Source organism: Eurytemora carolleeae, unplaced genomic scaffold (genome assembly GCF_000591075.1).
Source record: "Eurytemora carolleeae unplaced genomic scaffold, Eaff_2.0 scaffold307, whole genome shotgun sequence".
Lineage (NCBI taxonomy): Eukaryota > Metazoa > Arthropoda > Copepoda > Calanoida > Temoridae > Eurytemora > Eurytemora carolleeae.
The window spans coordinates 38,454-56,336 of NW_019396268.1; the positions used below are offsets into that span (position 1 = coordinate 38,454).

Consider the following 17,883-nt stretch of genomic DNA (forward strand, 5'->3'; position numbering starts at 1 on the left):
GCATTTGTTTTTAAAAATTCTGTAGAAATTTTCTTTTTTTAATAATTTTCATTTTTTTCGGAAAAGTTTTGCTTTTTCAAGAAATTTTCGCATTATTTTTTTGAGAAGTTTTTGCGTTATTTTTTCGCGAAATTTTTGCAGTTTTTAGCGAAATTTAACATAGTTAACATAATTACTGAGCCTATGAGTTTTAGCAATGTTTCTTTCCCTGAACCACTGCACTGAACCCACTGTTGTTGTTGTGCTTTCAATAATGTGCACAGACACAACATATATAATAGCCCCAAAAAACACACCTCGATTGATTGATTATCCCCTCTGTGCTACATGGGCCGGGCAGTCTGCGTCAAAGCTGCATCTTTGACCTTTTTCTGTCCGTTCTGTATAGCTGTATGATTTTTCTCTCCGTTTTGAGACTTGGGAGTACTTCGAGAAAAATTACGATTCCGAGCTCCGAGTAAGAAAAAACCGACACAGGACCTTGAGAAAAGAACAAATACTTTTTATGACTATTCTATACAAAAACTACAAACAACTTCAGAGAGAGTATTGCTATAAAATTTTCGAATCCGTCCTGAAATAATTCACGGCTGGAAACACCAAAAAAATAAACGAACAGATCGAGAATATAGCAATACCCCCTTTTTTAAAACGGTCTTACTCACCCTTTACTCTATCTTCAGATTTTAACTTCACAATGTAAATTTTAGTCCTAGTTCTTCCCCCGGCCAATTTTTCTTGAAAACGTGATTTTTACCCCGAAATTATTTGGTTTGGTAAACCATTCAATATCTGTTCCCAGACATGTCGTCTTCACAATGATTTTTTGTTCTTTTCCTCAGAACCTATATCGATTTGTTCGTACTCTACACTCGGAATCACAAAAGTGTTTCTGTGCTTTGTGAATGTCGTCTTTAAAATATATCAGAAGAGGGTAATTACATAATTTTCAAAAACATATTTATCATAGTTTTTTTCAAAAGAATGTTTTTCCAATTCTGCATTGTCAAAGTGGAAAATTTGCCCACCCTTAGGCCCTTAAACTGTACTGCATACAATTACTTTGTAATATGAGAATTATCGAGAATGATTAAAAATAATATTTAAGTTAAACGGAGTTAATGATATAGACCCTATGAATAAAATATAGCGTTTGGGATACTGCAGGGTAGGGTGTCCCACATCAAATTAGATCATCAATCGGTCTAAATTGCGATTTTTGGGACTAATTAAAACATTTAAGAAGAATGAATCATTTTGAAAAATTGAATAAGGCTCATACAAAAATTTTCTTGCAGAAAATGCTAGGTATTTTGAGTATAGTATGTTTATTTTGGCGTTAAGCTTAGATATATCTAATATTATATGGGACGCTCTGTAAGAAATGTTCATATTATCAAAATCATGGCACACACTCAACCCATGTACTAATCATTCTAAAGTGGACCGACCTAAATACCTAAAGTAGTCAATCCTAAATACAAACCGTTCAAAAAAATTCAGATAGTCGTTAGTTTTTAAAGGTATAAACGGAATGGTATTTTCCGGTTTTTAAAGTTTCCGTTAGTTGAAGATCTTAATTTTAATTTCACATTAATTCCACTATAAACGGTTTTTTGCATTTAATGGCATTAGCCGTTCCAAAGTTGAGCGAAGCGCAAAAGAAATTTGTTAAGGGTCAACGATTGTTTGTAGTAAATTAACGACGTTAACGGTTCTCTGGTTGACCCGGTCTGACCTGAGGCTGCATTTGGTGAAATTTTCAATCATTAAAGTTGCAACTTTGCGAGGACATGATTCCCAACTCTCCACTCCCCATTGTAGATGCTTAATTTGTACAGCTACGTGAACTTAATTATCTATTCATGTTTAGGTTTATGTCTAGGTTCATGTTTAGGTTCATGTTTTAGGTTCATGTTTTAGGTTCATGTTTTAGGTTCATGTTTAGGTTCATGTTTTAGGTTCATGTTTTAGGTTCATGTTTAGGTTCATGTTTTAGGTTCATGTTTTAGGTTTTTGTTTTAGGTTCATGTTTGCCTGGTTGGATCTGCTTCAAGATTTCTCTCTCATATAATTGATTATGTTCTTGGTAAGTAATAATTTTTTTTCTTAAATGCTTTGCTTTCACATGAGCTGAAATTTACAAAGTTTAAACCACGGCAAACCCCGGCTTCAGTGTCTTTTTAGTCCAACAGGCAAAATATTGTGTTTTATGTAGACTTGGTTCACTGCAAATCTTAGGAAAAAAAATCCAGCAGTATTTTGCCAATTACTCATTTTAAACCTAAGCTAAAAACAATCGGAATTTATTTTTGGAATTTGTGTGTCTAGGGCTACAAAAAAAGTGTGATTGAGTTTGTGAGGTAAAATCAACGGCCAAGGCGTTACGACAACTTAAAGTCGAGGCTGTCTAAACATTAGATGACTAACTTACGGAGTGGGGTTGGTTAAATTAATTTGGTTTATTTTGATATGGGCTTCCGACGAGGAAGGGAAGGCGCTCCACACCCGTGTGGCTTCCTTTCAAAATGTCTCAGTGCACTTACTTTCCGCACCCGTTTTGTCTTTCTGCAAAATGTCTTTACTTTGTAAAGTGTAATAAATCTATATAATAAAAGAAGACATTGAGTATATATATATATATGATGCGTATAGCCTGCCAACCGGCTGGACCGATTGGGCTGAAATTTTCTGTTGACACTAATGGGTGGTTGCAGATATTTAGATTTTAATTAAATGATTATTTGGAGCTCTTTAAAACTGTTCCCGCATATTCATGGCTATTTTTATTCTTTTTAATTATGGCCGGCATTTCATAAATTCTTTCGATGTCTCAAAGTCTCTGGGGTAAACTGTATTATAACCTAATAAACATCTTAATCATAGTTTTGTTTTTTTTTAAGTACATCATCCTTGCTTCCAGTGTCAGAATTTAATGAATTTGAGCCGCGTCTTAAATCCGCCAAAAACCGGTTTCAATTCAGCGCCGGCTTAAATCTTGAAACAATGAATACGATTTTAAGTGGAACCAACCATATTTGAGCCGTGACTTAAATTTAAGCCGCGGCTCAAATTCTTTAAATTCGGCCTCTGGAACAAAATTTGTTAAAATTTTGGTTAGAAATTTGATTTTTTTAAAGTTTCTCTTGAACCATAATAAATCAACAGTTAAGAGCTAAAATTGTTAATAGCCGAGTGTTAAACTGCTTAATAAGTAAGTAACGCATTTTTTTCATTGAATAAAACTATTCAAAACATTCTGCAAAGTTTAAATGGGAATAAATGCAAGATTGTTAAGAAATTCAAAAAAAAGACACAAAGATACAAAACTTTTTCTATTTGAAAAGTTTATGTAATCATTATTTACATTGTTCTCGCAGCTAGGGCTTGGCGAGGAATGGAAGCCAGGCCACCATCATAAACCTCCCAGATTTGCAATTTAATTCCGAGCCTCCGCAATACAACTCCAAGCCTGATAAATACGATTCCGAGCCTCAAAATTACAGTTCCGAGCCTCCGTTTCACAGTTCTGAGCCTCCGCTTTACAATTCCGAGCTCCATTGGGGGTCACGCTATACAGGGTTATCCACAAAGGATGAGACTGTACAGAAGACTGAAAACTCTTTACTTTGACAATTCCAAGACAAAATTAAGTATTCGGCCTGAGACATATTAACTAATGGCTTATATGATGATTTGGCAAAGAAAGTTTAAGGTTGCAGGCCGGGAATCATGAATATACGGAAACATACTGTATAAATTCCGTACAGTCGTCTCATCCTTTGAGGGTAACCCTGTACAATTCAGAGTCTCCAAATTAAATTAAGAGCCTTCGAAATATAAAAACTTAATTTTTGATTCCCAATGGTAACCTAGTTATCTGATAAAGTTATCAGTTATACTTCTTAATATTAATATGCTAAAAATTTAATTATTTTCAATTTTGGGTTCTCTAAATATAATTGACTTGTTTTCAAGATAGACAAATGTGCAAGGTTATTATGCAAGGAAAGTTAATTGCAGTTGCATATTGAAACCAGTTCTCTCTGGGCGGACTTTGTAAACAAGAATAGATGCATCATTGTTCGTTTAGTATCCGAGGAGGTTAAAAGCATTAAATTTTGATAATTTTGATAACTCACATAATAGTTTCCTATGAACAAAATATTTCATTGATTTTTTATGTGAAAGATGGATCCCATGTCAGGCTTAGACATCCGTCTTGTGTTTACAATACCGCCCAGAGACAGTACACTGCAGTACAAAATATGCGTTAACCTCTGAAATAACTTTCCTTGCATTATAACCTTGGCATACACTATTAAACATCACAGTTTTCAGCTGTTAACCAATATGTGTATGAATTATTTCTTGAATTCAGTTCGTTAAAGACAGTGCGAAGATGGACAATTGTTATCAACAAAATAAGGCAGCAAATTTGAAATTTTAATTTCTACAATTACCACATTTTATTCTTTTTCATTCAACTAACTACACTTACAAATCGGCATACGGTAATATTGGTTGTTTTTCTGCACAATATTTTAATTGAAGAGAAGCGTAAATCATATGAAAGTAACATGAAAGTCATAAGTTGATTTAATTATTTAATTTAAAATATTTGCAAAAAAATATTATTTTTATTTTGTTGTTTGATTTTTAACTATTTCTTAAAAATTTAATTAATTTTTTTGTTGAATTTACCCTGTGAAAGAAAACTCATCACGTCACTTGTTGTATCCGGAGAATTTTACAAAAATGATTCTTTAGAAAAGAGAAATTAAGTAAAATTTATTTTATTTTCTTTTTAAAAAATTCAATGAAAAACTAAATAATAATTTGATGAAAAGAGTTTAGAATTAGATTTGAGGGAAGTAGTTAAATAGCTAGGATTGGTTCAAATAGTAAATAGTTAAATAGCTAGGATTGGTTCAAATAGTAAATAGTTAAATAGCTAGGATTGGTTCAAATAGTGAATAGTTAAATAGCTAGGATTGGTTCAAATAGGGAATAGTTAAATAGCTAGGATTGGTTCAAATACTGAATAGTTAAATAGCTAGGATTGATTCAAATAGTGAATGTCAAACAAGAAACACAGTCTTGTTTTCGCGAAATTTTCTCATTACTTTTTTCGCAAGATTTTCGCATTTTTTCGTGAGCGAACGAAATGCGAAAATGAAGAAAAATGGTCGCCAAAAAATTTTAGCATTTTTTCGCGAAACGTTTTTTTCTTTTCGCTGGAAACCCTAATTTTAAAATTGAGAAAATGAATAAAGTCAAAGAAATCTAGAAATTAGTAATTCAAAACATTTTTGTTCTTCTCAATAGCTCTTTAATAGGAGAAGTTATAAGATTTCAATGTGCAATTTACTTTACTTCTGACTTACAAAGAATGACACTTCAGAGATTACTGTACGGACTTTTTACTGTCTGTTTCCGTATTTTTAAGATTTCCTGCAAATGTAAATTTTATTTTCAGGTCGTCTTTACATTCTCATCCTTTGTGCTTCACCCTGTATGCAATTTACTTCACTTACGACATGGGGAACTGTTTAGTATCCTAACAATCTGCAACTTTCCTTTTGCAATGAATATTATGCTTTCTTGGTTTAGAAGCTTCCTGTTTAATTTGTATAAACTTATTAATTGTTAATTTTCAAACTTCAGCTTCAAAGGTTTTAATTACAAATTGATTTTGAATATTCAAATAAACCATTTGGATAATGAAAATTAATAAACCTTTATTGTAAAAAGGGAATGAAAGCATAATTTTGAATAATTTTACCTAGGCAATTAAACTGGAAAGTAAAGAATTTAGAAATGTGTAAAAAAAAATCCTACATATAAAGACCATGCCATTGTTTACTAATATAGCTTCTATGTTTGATTGATGTGTTGATTTTGTTTGTTTATTTTGCTGATTTTGCTGATTTTAATAGGGTAAAATGGTATAATTTTGTTTTATAATACCGACTGCACAAATTGGAAAAAATATTCAAGATTAATACCTGGGTTAAGGTTATGACAGGCCCATTCAATAATTGGTGTTTTTTAAAGACGTAATTTCAAGATGACTCGTACACGTCCGATTTACAACGGTACCCCTGATCATGAATTAAGGACTAATTATACCTGCGGATTTCTGTCCTCAGGAACAATAGATTAACATTTTTTCAGGAAGAAAAACAACGATATCTTTCTAGTTTTTAATAAAATTTGGGTTTAAAGGGTACTATTGTGAATCAGGCCTCTTATGCATGGGAGGTTCACTTGAAATTACAGTTCTGTTAACTTGTAAATATTTCCAATTCTGTGGAAAGGATCCGTTATCTTTTTTCTATTCATGGGTCTGTCGAATTACAAGTAATAATTTTTTTAATTAATTCATTTTTTAATTAATTTTATTAACAGAATTTTTTCCAATCCCAATTTGAATTGGTTTATTTATATATAAAGTTGTAATCTGTGTTTGTCTGTCTTTCTGTTTGTTTGTCCGATCACAACTCAGGAACCCCTGGACCAATTTGCCTCAAATTTTGATCGGGGAACTCGGGAAAACCACGGGAATGTTCTGACAGTTTGGTATTGAGATTCTACGTTGGAGTGGGTTGACTTTTATAGAATTTAGTTTCTCGGCAAAATCGTTTAAGTGCGGGTAAACGGCTAGAGTAAATTAGTAACTTGGGCAGCGCTGGGTTCCCAAGCTTATTAAATATTTATTTATTCTACTTGTTTATGACCTAATTTGAGCAAACTGCCGGAAAGTTTGAAACAACATTACAAGCCGGAGTAAACATTAAAACTGGTAATCAATATTAGAAGCTTTGAAGAAACTTTTTTATAAAGAAACTGATATTTTTCCTTCAAATCTTTTTTCATATTTTTTTGCATATCGATGTTGTAGTTTTAAAACCTTTGATATTTTACACTTTGACTACTCATATAGATCCAGACTAATATGAAAAGTTGCATTGATTTTCAAAAATGGGTCGACTTTGAAGTGTCGCCACACATTGGTCTTTGATTTTACCCCCAATAGCTTACTTATACTTTTATGTGGCCCTAGACATGAACGTTTTATAACTATGAAGCACTTGTTTTTCGATTGAGTTTTCTTTTAAGATATCTGCAAAATTCTATTAGATTTTTCAGTGAGACCTTGAAATTTTTGGATAATTCATAGTTTATATTTATATTTGCTTGTCTGTCTGTCTGTCAGTTTGTGTCCAATAAACGTCGAAAAAACGACTAAACCGATTGGGCCTAAATATTGTGCATGTGTGGGACCTCATCTGATCCTAGGGAAGGTTTATGGATGATCAAAAGTTTCAAAAGTCAACCTTCAACAAATTCGGCTTTTATTAAATTCTTAAAATCCACAAAGTCTAGTTATAGTTTATATGTGCATGTATGGAATATAAGAAATCACAGACAAAGGTCAAAACTTTTGAGTTGTTAATCTTGGGATCAAGCATTGATCTCCATCTTATGCAGATCTATGGATTGGTGTATCAATTGTAAACGATTGATATTTTACACTTTTGGGTTGTTAATCTTAAGATCAAGCATTAATCTCCATTAGAAAAGATGTCTCCATAAATTTTAGTTTTTTGTAAAATTTAAGAATTCCGCGAAAAAAATATTTTAAACCCGCGTACTTTTTTGTTATTGTTTTATAATGTAAACAAAGAGAAATTGTTCACAGTTGAAATAGAAGATGGGGGTAAAGCTCAAAGCCTAGTTAATTCAAATACTAAATAAAATATTAAATTTGAATTTTAAAATCTAGCATCTTCTCAATATCAACCTATCAAGGAGAAATCTGGATTTGACAGTTTTACCAATATTTCTCTCTGAATATTTTAATTTCAGATATTTAAATGTTAAGGATTAGCAATTATTAACAAAGGTATCCTTTAAATCTTAATCTAATAAATAATGTGCAACATAACATGACGTTTTTCTAAACTTTTAAATTGATTGATTTTCGTAATTTACTACATAGTTCTTTTATATAGAAACCACAATCTAAAAAAAATTTAAGAAGAAATCATGGATTTCTTTTTTATTTTCTTGATAAGACAATGCTTCGGGTATCCCTGCAGCTGATTACTTATTTATTTCTTTGCCATTAACTAAACAATGTAATAGACCAGCTCGCCATTTTTTACTTTGCGAAAAATGCCAAAGATTTCCGCAGAAAGAGCCTGACGTGAGAGGCAAAAAATGTGAACATCCGATCTTCCAAAACAAGTGAGGTGGAAGTGAGGTGGAAGTGAGGTGGAATTGAGGTGGAAGTGAGGTGGAACCCCCCTTTCTTTGAGTAGTTAAAGTATTCGCAAACTAGCATTAAACTTTTAATTACCAACTTTGCACAAAGGATAAATAAATGATTACAATTCGTTTCCAGTTTTCCATTTAGGGCTCAACATATCAAATATCAGCTTCATAATTTCCAATTTCCAAAATAACTTTATATTGGCAATTTTGCGGATTTCCCTGAAGTTAAAAAAGTTTATTTATATTTGGAAAACAGTTTCTGGCTGAAATAAGAAGGCAAAGGAAAGTCATTAAACCTCATATATTGGCCAATACCATAGTAAAGAAACTGTACTCGTAATTTCAAGTTACCCTCCATTTAAAGATGGCGCGCTATGGCCAATTTACAATGGTTCCCTTAAACCCATTCTCTGATTAAGTGTGAATTAGATATCCAGGTTTTTATTTACGAAACTGTTCATTTTCATTTGTGGTTTCTCTTCAAAAATTCAAAAGTTACTTGCCCATGTCTTGCCTATGTTAAAAAAGACGACTGGAGTAATCATCAGAGCTAAATACTTTCAAAGTCAGTAAATGACGTAATCTTTGCATTTTTGACCAAATTAAAGAGAATGTTTGCGAAAAAAGGGGTATAGGCTTACGGCGAAATTTAATTGCTTTCGGTCGCTACCAATCTTACTTCTATCTGTTGCGTCATTTTGTAGAAAATTGTTAAAAACGACTTATACTGAAGAACGTAGCTTCCATACAAATTCAGAAAGTTGCAATATACGACTCGTATCGTAACATAATCAATTCAATTTCAAACAAATCATTCAGATATCACAACCTAAAGTCATCGATTATTTTTCTACTTATTCGTATATAGTTAATATTTCATAATATTTGTTATTTGTTTTATATACAATGCACTTAACACAATTTTTTTTCGCTAGGTGTCTCTGCCAAGTAATTGCATCTGCTCCAATCGCATTATATATACGTTGCATAGGAAAAATATTTTAGTGCCCACAAACTACCCCCTCTCCCTCCCTCTTTTTAATATTTCCTTCAAGAATGCGAACTGAGCTGAAAACTTTAGAATGAGATATCCTTAATCCCGACCGCTTAATTTCTCTGGAGATTAATAACAAGAGGAGAACAAGCGTAATTTAGTCTTGAGATAAAGAGAAAGAGTCGATTAAGCATTAATCCCGATATCCACCATTCAAAAGTTCCCAGCTCTGAACTACTTTGATATACTTTATACCATTATATGAGAACAATAAATTATCCTTTATAGGCTCTAACTTAACATTATTTCTATTTTCTTGAAACAAAACAAAAAGATTTTCTGATGCAGCCCCGGTTGAGAGCTTCGTTAAACCGTTTCTCAACGAAATTTTGCATTTTTAAGAAATTGCACCAAAATCCGGCTTTATCTTGTACTGGTTTCCATTGAAAGAAAATTTTTGCGCAAATTTTCTGAAATTAGCCAAATTTTGCTTAATTCTGGCAAAATATGGTTTCCTGCTCTTCAAGCTTATTTGATTTGCATTTCTTTTGTTTATTTTTGTGCATTTATTGTTCACTTTTATTTGTGCATAAGTTAGTAAAATCTTTAATATCAGTTTATGCATGCCAATTGTGCTAACATAATCCGTGTAATTTTAGCAAGCTTTGGCGGGCAACTTTTCAAACTCAATTTGCACATAAAAAAAACGCGAGCTAAGTAAAACAAATTCTGAACCCTAGCTGTGGAAGAAAATTAAGAGATTAGAAAATCAAAGTTTGTTGCAAATACTCAATTCCTTTACATGCCAAAAAACATCAGATTATTAAACCTGTAAACTACACTCTTTGTAAGAATGTGAAAATTAATCTCAAAATTTAAAATTTAAATTTAATTTAAGTTTAGTTTAAGTTAGATCTACTTAAGCTTTGGTTGACAAATCCGTCAATATAAACTTGGTAAATGTATTTACCTTTCCACAGAGTAGAGATGGGCAATGTATTTACCTTTCCACAGAGTAGAGATGGGCAATGTATTTACCTTTCCACAGAGTAGAGATGGGCAATGTATTTACCTTTCCAGCGAGTAGAGATGGGCATCGTCCTTATGAACGAACGAAATGTTTGAAAACAAACGGAAATTTTTCGTGAACGATGGTGGCGCTCCGAAAAATTAACAAGCAATGGACGACCAAATTGGATCGTTCAGAAAAATCGAAAAACGATAGTTTTTATAAATGAACGAAAATAAATAGCAATTTTAAATCGTTTACAATCGTTCGCATTTTATGGATCAGCCAGATCAGATCGTTAATGAACGAATTATAAAATTATTTGTCAAAATGAAGTTGAAAAAACTATCGTTTTTTACTAAACGAATGAAATTGTCCTCGTGAAATTTTGAAGAACAAACGATTTTTCTGCAGTTAGAAAACTAACAAAATAACTGGAATTTGAACGAAAATTCTGAAAACAACTGAAAAAAGTAATGAAATTGGTTTTTTTCCAGACGATGAACAAACGATTTGAAAAAAGCCGAACGCGGCCATCTTTACACTGAGTATCAAATACTTTCTAATAAATAGATACCGCATCAGAAACGTTACTATAAATATATGCGCACACATTAACACTTTACATATTGCGTTTTAAACCACAATATTAGATCGTATCAACGAATAAATAAAAAACTTAACCTGGGGTGCGTACATCTCAAATTTATAGTAAAAAATTAACTTTTAGATGTTGCACTTCATTTTTCTGTTTTGATTGTTGATTTGTTTTAAATTGTAAAAAATCGAGATTATTATATTTTGACCGGCCATCAACCTACTCTGTTTAGGCTCGATTGGTTCAGCCGTTTTAATGTTTATTGGATATGTACGATACACATAAAAAGAAACACTAAGACAAACTATAAATATTATAGAATACATTAGATACTATAAATAAAATAGATATTATTATAGATAAAACATACTATATATCTTCATTATAGAGAATGCATTACATATATGTATTATGCATATTATGTAATCATTATTATATAATTCAAAGGAAAATATAATTTTAATACTTTGTATACACACACTAGACAGGAAATATACAGGCTCACATAGATCCAGACTGTTCTGAAAATATACAGGGTCACATAGATCCAGACTGTTCTGAAAATATACAGGCTCACATAGATCCAGACTGTTCTAAAAATATACAGGCTTACATAGATCCAGACTGTTCTGAAAATATACAGGGTCACATAGATCCAGACTGTTCTAAAAATATACAGGCTTACAGATCCAGACTGATATGAAAAATTTGTAACAATTTGTAAACTGAGTTGACTTTCAAGTGTTCCAATGCCTTGGTCTTTGATTTTACCGCAGCAACTAATTTATACTTTTTATAGCCATGGAAATGTACATTTAAAAAACCTTGTTTTGGCAATAATTGGCAAAATTCTCATTTTTGTACGTGAGAGAATTCTTTGGATTACCTTTAAAGGATGAGACTTTACTTTCAGAGGCGACTGTACGGAATTTATATAGGCTTTTTAATCAACTGCACACTTTCTATTTTTAACAAATCACGTATTAAACCCTTTAAAACTTTTTTGTACAAAGCCTAAATTCAGCCTTTGCTATCGTCATTTTTGATGCGTTAGAGTTCGTCTTTAAAGTGTTATACTTTGTGGATATTCCTGTATTAAAATGTAGGGGAACAAAGATAAAATGCTAAATGCTAAAAAGTAAAGTAGCTCATATTTTCAGTGTTAACAAGTTACACTGACCTTTTCTTACATTACACTTATTCTAAAAGCTTAAAGCAGCGTGAACTAGTTTACGCCCCACCCATTCCAAAAGCTTAAAGCAGCGTGAACTAGTTTACGCCCCACCTTATTCAAGTATTTATAGCAGCGTGAACTAGTTTACGCCCCACCTATTCTAAAAGCTTAAAGCAGCGTAAACTAGTTTACGCCCAACCTATTCTAAAAGCTTAAAGCAGCGTGAACTAGTTTACGCCTCAATTATTCTAAAAGCTTAAAGCAGCGTGAACTAGATTACGCCCCACCTATTCTAAAAGCTTAAAGCATCGTAAACAAGTTTACGCCCCACCTATTCCAAAAGCTTAAAGCTGCGTGATCTAGTTTACGCCCCACCTTTTCTAAATATTTAAAGCAGAATGAAATTAGTGTTCTATGGGGTGTTCCACTTTATAAATTAACTAACAACAAAACAATAGAAAGACGGAATTTAATTTAATTCTCTGAAACGGTAGGGGAGAACTTCTCCAAGGGGGGTTTCTCGGCAGGGGCTGTGCTCCCATAGGGGGCTAAAATCGAGAACCATAGCCATTTTACCCAGTTCCCCTGACCCCTCCCTGTATATGTCCTACATAATGTAAACAATAAATATGTAACTTTCCTTATCCTTTCCTTTTCCTTTTATTTCTATCATTATATTTTTTTAATATTGGGGGGAAATATTCCCACAACCTCTACTTTTAGAGGTTTTTTAAATATTTTCTCCTGAAACACTTATTTTGTATGTTTTTGTTATATTTCATAAATAAATAATTTTTTACTTTACTTTTACTTTTAAAGTTTAGTCCGCCTTATTCTGTTGCATTTAACGCGTTGGGTTAACTACATAACGGGTACAACAGACGGCCCAGTACGATGAAGACTAGACTGGCATCCTTGTACCGCCTCGATATCCCGTGTTGACCTTAACCTTTAGAGATAACTTTAATCTTTAAATTTTAAAGTGTCCACATTGGATAGCGAGAAAAACAAGGGAAACATTCAACAGTGAAGATTTATTTTTTCTTTCTCTAGCTGAATCGAATTTTACTTAAATCTCATAAACCTAAACTGGGTTTGAAATAAATCTCCGGAAAGCTCGGTATTGCAATATTTCTAAAATTGTGGAATGGAGTTGAAAGAAAACTGAAATAACTAAATCTGCCAAAATCTAGATCTACGGTGTCACCCATCTGTCTCATCCTTTGTGGGTATGCCTGTGCCACTTTATCTCATCTTATCCACATGGTTTGAGGTGTTTGAATAAAAGAGACAGATATCTTATTTCAGGTTCAAGCCTTCACAACTTCATTGTTACATCATTTGGCCTGACTCCGTATCTAGATACATTCCCTGATTTTCTAGGTATTTAAACTTTATAATTTGTTTTATGTTTAAAGTTTTTTTGGGGGGACTAAGACGATTTCATGCATACCTGATTTACAAAGGAACCCTGGTCTGAGCAATAATGATTATAATACTTCTAGAAATGGCACTTTAAAAATAGAGGGTTATTTAATGGCATTTATGTCTACAGTCAATTCAAAATAAAAAGAAAAAGTAAAAAAATACTTCTGATTAGAAATTCAAAACATTTTTGTTCTTTAATAAGAGAAGTTATAATTTTAAAAAAAAACATATACGATTTCATGAATTGCAGATGAATTTTAGAAATTGTTTTTTCTTCTTCTGTTAATCAGTCTGTAAAGGTATTTCAGGTAGTTAAAGTAAGTTTGCAGTGTTGTGGAAAAATTCTTTAGGATTCATTTGAGAAATATAAAACGTTTCCACGATGTATAATTACTGAGTTTGAGCGCATAGTCGACGTTCAAAATCATGAATTTGGCTGGATACGTTTTTAGAATCGGTTTTCTTTAAATTATTAAATAACGACGATGAAAAATAAAGTAAAAATTATGCAGTAAACTAATTAGATGGTTAGAAACATATTTCTCAATAAATCAATACTAGAATCAATTATTTCGTTTAACTTTTAAGAATGTTTTACAAAAACTACAAGAAATATGGCCGCAATTGTAGACCTGGCAATTTCTTGTAAATTTCTGTTTAGTACTGATACAGTGCAGTAATGGAAATATCTCTTGAGAACTACAAAATTCTGTAAAAAAATGTCATTTTTGAAATCTTTTACTTTTACAATTTTCTGATTTTTACCATTTAATCACTTTTTGCTCTATTTTTTCATTTTTTTTCCCGCATTATTTTTAATTAATTTTAAAATGGAAAATTTATTTCAGCTGGAGCGATTAGCATGATTCCTGCAATGATAGTTGGACTAGGGGTAGAGGTAATATTTCACCTAAACTCTCGCATCAAGCTCTAATTTTCTAATCTCCATATCTTTGCAGCCTAATGTCGTGAACAATTTCTTTTTTATACTATTAAGTTAGACTTAAGTTAAAGTATTTAGTTTTTCTGTTTTTTTAAAGTCATATTAATTTTATTTATTTTTATTTTTGTTTTTGCTTTTGAAGAAATAATTTGATTTTAAATATGTTTTTTTTAGATATTTATGTCTTAAAATGTAAACTATAATACATAATATGAAAGTTCTTAAAACAGAGAAGAAAACAAGAAAATTGAAGAAAAACAAGAAAATTTATAAAATCCTTCATATCTTTTATTACTTTAATCTACATCACCCCCCCCCCCCCCACCCACACTCCACCAATTTGAAGGGATTCTAACTAGGGAGATATAACTTACGCGGCCCCCTTACCATATGATTATACATACATGCTTTGATGCAGACGGTACTCTATTTGTATAAGAAATATTCAGAATAGGTTATTGTATACGCGGTAATTGTACATCAGACAAATATTTCTTATTCAAATGAAGTACCGTCTGCAAAGCATATATAATCATATGATATAGGTCGAACCGCGTCAATTGTATCTTACTTATATTTCTTACTCCCTGATTCTTACCAATACAAAAACAATAAAAACAAAGTCAAACAATTGTCATTTAAAGCTCAAATACGCGCCGATCATGGAGATATCTTTGTTTTTTAATAAGTTTCTAGAATGCAATTTGTGGGTTAGTACAACACGACTAGATGGAAAAAGTGGCACAAACCTCTAATCTAATAGTTTTCCCTAAATCTATTTAATTGAAATGTTTTGTTATCGTTATTAAATTTATGAGGGAAAAATAATCAAAGCAGCCAAAAGCTATTTTCCCCCTAATTGCTTTATACTTGAACTGTTATTATAATCATCAATTTGTAATTGTAAACTCGTTCTGTACACAGATACATGTATTTTTGCAATAAACTTGAACATGAACCTCTGTTCAAAAACCATCAACAATTCCATTTGGTGGAATTAGTTTCAATGAATGAAAAACACGATGCTTAATTTTTAATTAAAACTTTGTGAGCCACTGTGCTAGGATAGATAGATGGATAGATAGATAGATAGATATATAGATAGATAGATAGATAGATAGATAGATAGATAGATAGATAGATAGATAGTAAACTTGGGACAATTTGAATTCAAACTGGACCGAACTCCTTGTACCGGCCTTTCTGACGAGCGGCAAGTACCGACCCGACCCTATCCTCTGCACTCTGCAGGCTAGGTTTCAACTTTGATGGCGCGGCCAGACTTTTTTAGTCCCTGGCCTATCATATTAAATATCAGTTGATCATGTTAAATGTGATAGATAGATATGTTTTTAATAATTTAATTTTGTTTTAGGGGTCTAGAAGTCTTGAACGGATGCTGAACCTTATAAATTTGGTTCTCTTCTTCGTACTCGTTGTTTCAAGTCAATTTAATAACAGGTACAGGTACAGGTACAGGTACAGGTACAGGTACAGGTACAGGTACAGTTACAGGTACAGGTACAGGTACAGACAACAAAAAGTTTGCTTTATATCCAGTTGAAAAGTTTTTAGATATTTACTTGCTGTGAATACACGTATTAAATAAATATACTTTGCTGTCAGCTGTCTGTATGGGTGTTTGTTTGTGTCCAATAAACGTCAAAACTGCTGTACCGATCCGGCCCAAATTTTGTGCGGGACCTCGCATGACCCCAGGATGCTTTATAAATGCTCAGAATTACAACAAATTGTGTCCAAAAACTTTTGATTTTAGTAAAATTTTGCAAATTCACGAAAACAATTGTAAATCTGCAAAAAAAATTGTATTGTTTCATCGAAGAGAAAATGGTAAAAAATTAAGCAATACTTAAAAGTTGAAATAGAAGATGAGCGCAAAGTGCCTTATTATAAATATATAATACAGCTAAATGCAGCCAAGTTCTAATATACATAAAACAAACTATTATTCCTTTTGCACACAAAACTTTTGAGCTAAAATTCCTTGAGGCAAAAGTTAGGGTTAGAGTAAACAATAAAAGTTGTGGAAAATTTCTATAAAAATTTTATATTTCTAACTTTCTGTGGGTTTTATACTTAACCTGGCTTTTAGGGCGCTTGGCGCCCATCTTCTTTTTCAATTGTGAATATGTTCTTCCTTGTATCTACTCCATCATACAGAAACATTGGAGAACCATGGTCCAGGATCCTTGGACGAAGGAGGTTTTTCAAAATCCACCTATGGTTACCTACAGGAGACCTCCAATCTTAGGGATAAACTCATCCGAGCCAGAATTCCAGATCCTTCTAGGATGAGGTCAAAGTGGCTAATACCTGGTATGAAACCTTGTGGTTTAGATTGCCCAACTTGTCCCTACATAGAGCCTGGAACAGTGATACAATCCTCTTACACCAGCAAGAAGATTGAGATTGATGGCACTTTCAACAGTAAAACCAGAAATGTAGTTTTTGTATTACAAGTGTAAACATTAATATATAGGACAGACAACAAGATCCTTAGATGAAAGAGTGAGAGAACATATTGGTTACATAAAATATCTCCATACAATCCAGCCTACAGGAGAACATTTTAACCTTCCTGGACATGAACTCTACCATCTAAAGTTAGCGTACTAACTAGAGAAGGTTTTGTTTTTAATCTTCCTGACAGAAACAATCTCAAGGAATAATAATTGTCTTGAAACATTTTTTAAAAAGTGAATATTTGCAAATTATCTTTTTTCCAACTCGTGATCTGAGTTTGTTTCCTATCTAGCACTGAAATCTTTGCTGATAATTTATTGAATTTTCAAGGAATTCTGTTGTTTAACGTTTAACATTAGTGTGAACTCAATGTTTCGAGACAGATACCCAACTTCATTTATTTGACAATTTTTTTTACAGCTTACATTATAAAATCAAAATAAAAATTTTAAATCATTTTAAACATTTTTTAAAATCTTTAAATATTTTCAAAGAAAATGTTCACCCTTATATCAATTACCAATTCGTTGATATTTTTGCAGAACTCTTCAAGAGTCTTACCATAGATTTTTAAAAATGCTAAAATTTGCAAAAATTACTTTGGTGTAGAGTATTGCTAAATTTCTTTTGCGAAATTTGTGTAAACTACTTCCTATTATCATAAACTATCCAGAAAGCTATTAGATATTGAAACCCAATATCTTGAATTGGCCGGGTCTAAACAGACATGGGCATAATTTTTTCGGTTTGAAATTTTTTTTTAATTTAACTTGAATTGTTGCCTCACAGGAAACTAAAATGATTATAATAAATAAAAACAATTTGTCAAAATAAATATCGTTTTAATTTTTTATTCTTAATGTTATTATTATTATCATTATTATCATTATAATTATTATTGTTGTTATAATTATTTTTACTATCATTATTATTACTATCATTATTATTATTATTATTATTATTATTATTAGTA

The 17,883-nt window shown here is 31.9% G+C and overlaps 1 protein-coding gene across 2 annotated transcripts in view; it reads left to right on the forward strand.

Annotated features, from left to right (window-relative positions):
• The window catches only part of LOC111699763 (uncharacterized), a 37,286-nt gene that overhangs the window by 11,462 nt on the left and 7,941 nt on the right, over positions 1-17,883 (forward strand). For both annotated transcript variants that reach the window (XM_023470494.1, XM_023470495.1), the window contains 4 exons: positions 2,026-2,089; positions 13,364-13,438; positions 14,332-14,381; positions 15,802-15,887. In XM_023470494.1, coding sequence (XP_023326262.1) covers positions 2,026-2,089; positions 13,364-13,438; positions 14,332-14,381; positions 15,802-15,887 — 275 coding nt within the window. The remainder of the gene's footprint in view (positions 1-2,025; positions 2,090-13,363; positions 13,439-14,331; positions 14,382-15,801; positions 15,888-17,883) is intronic.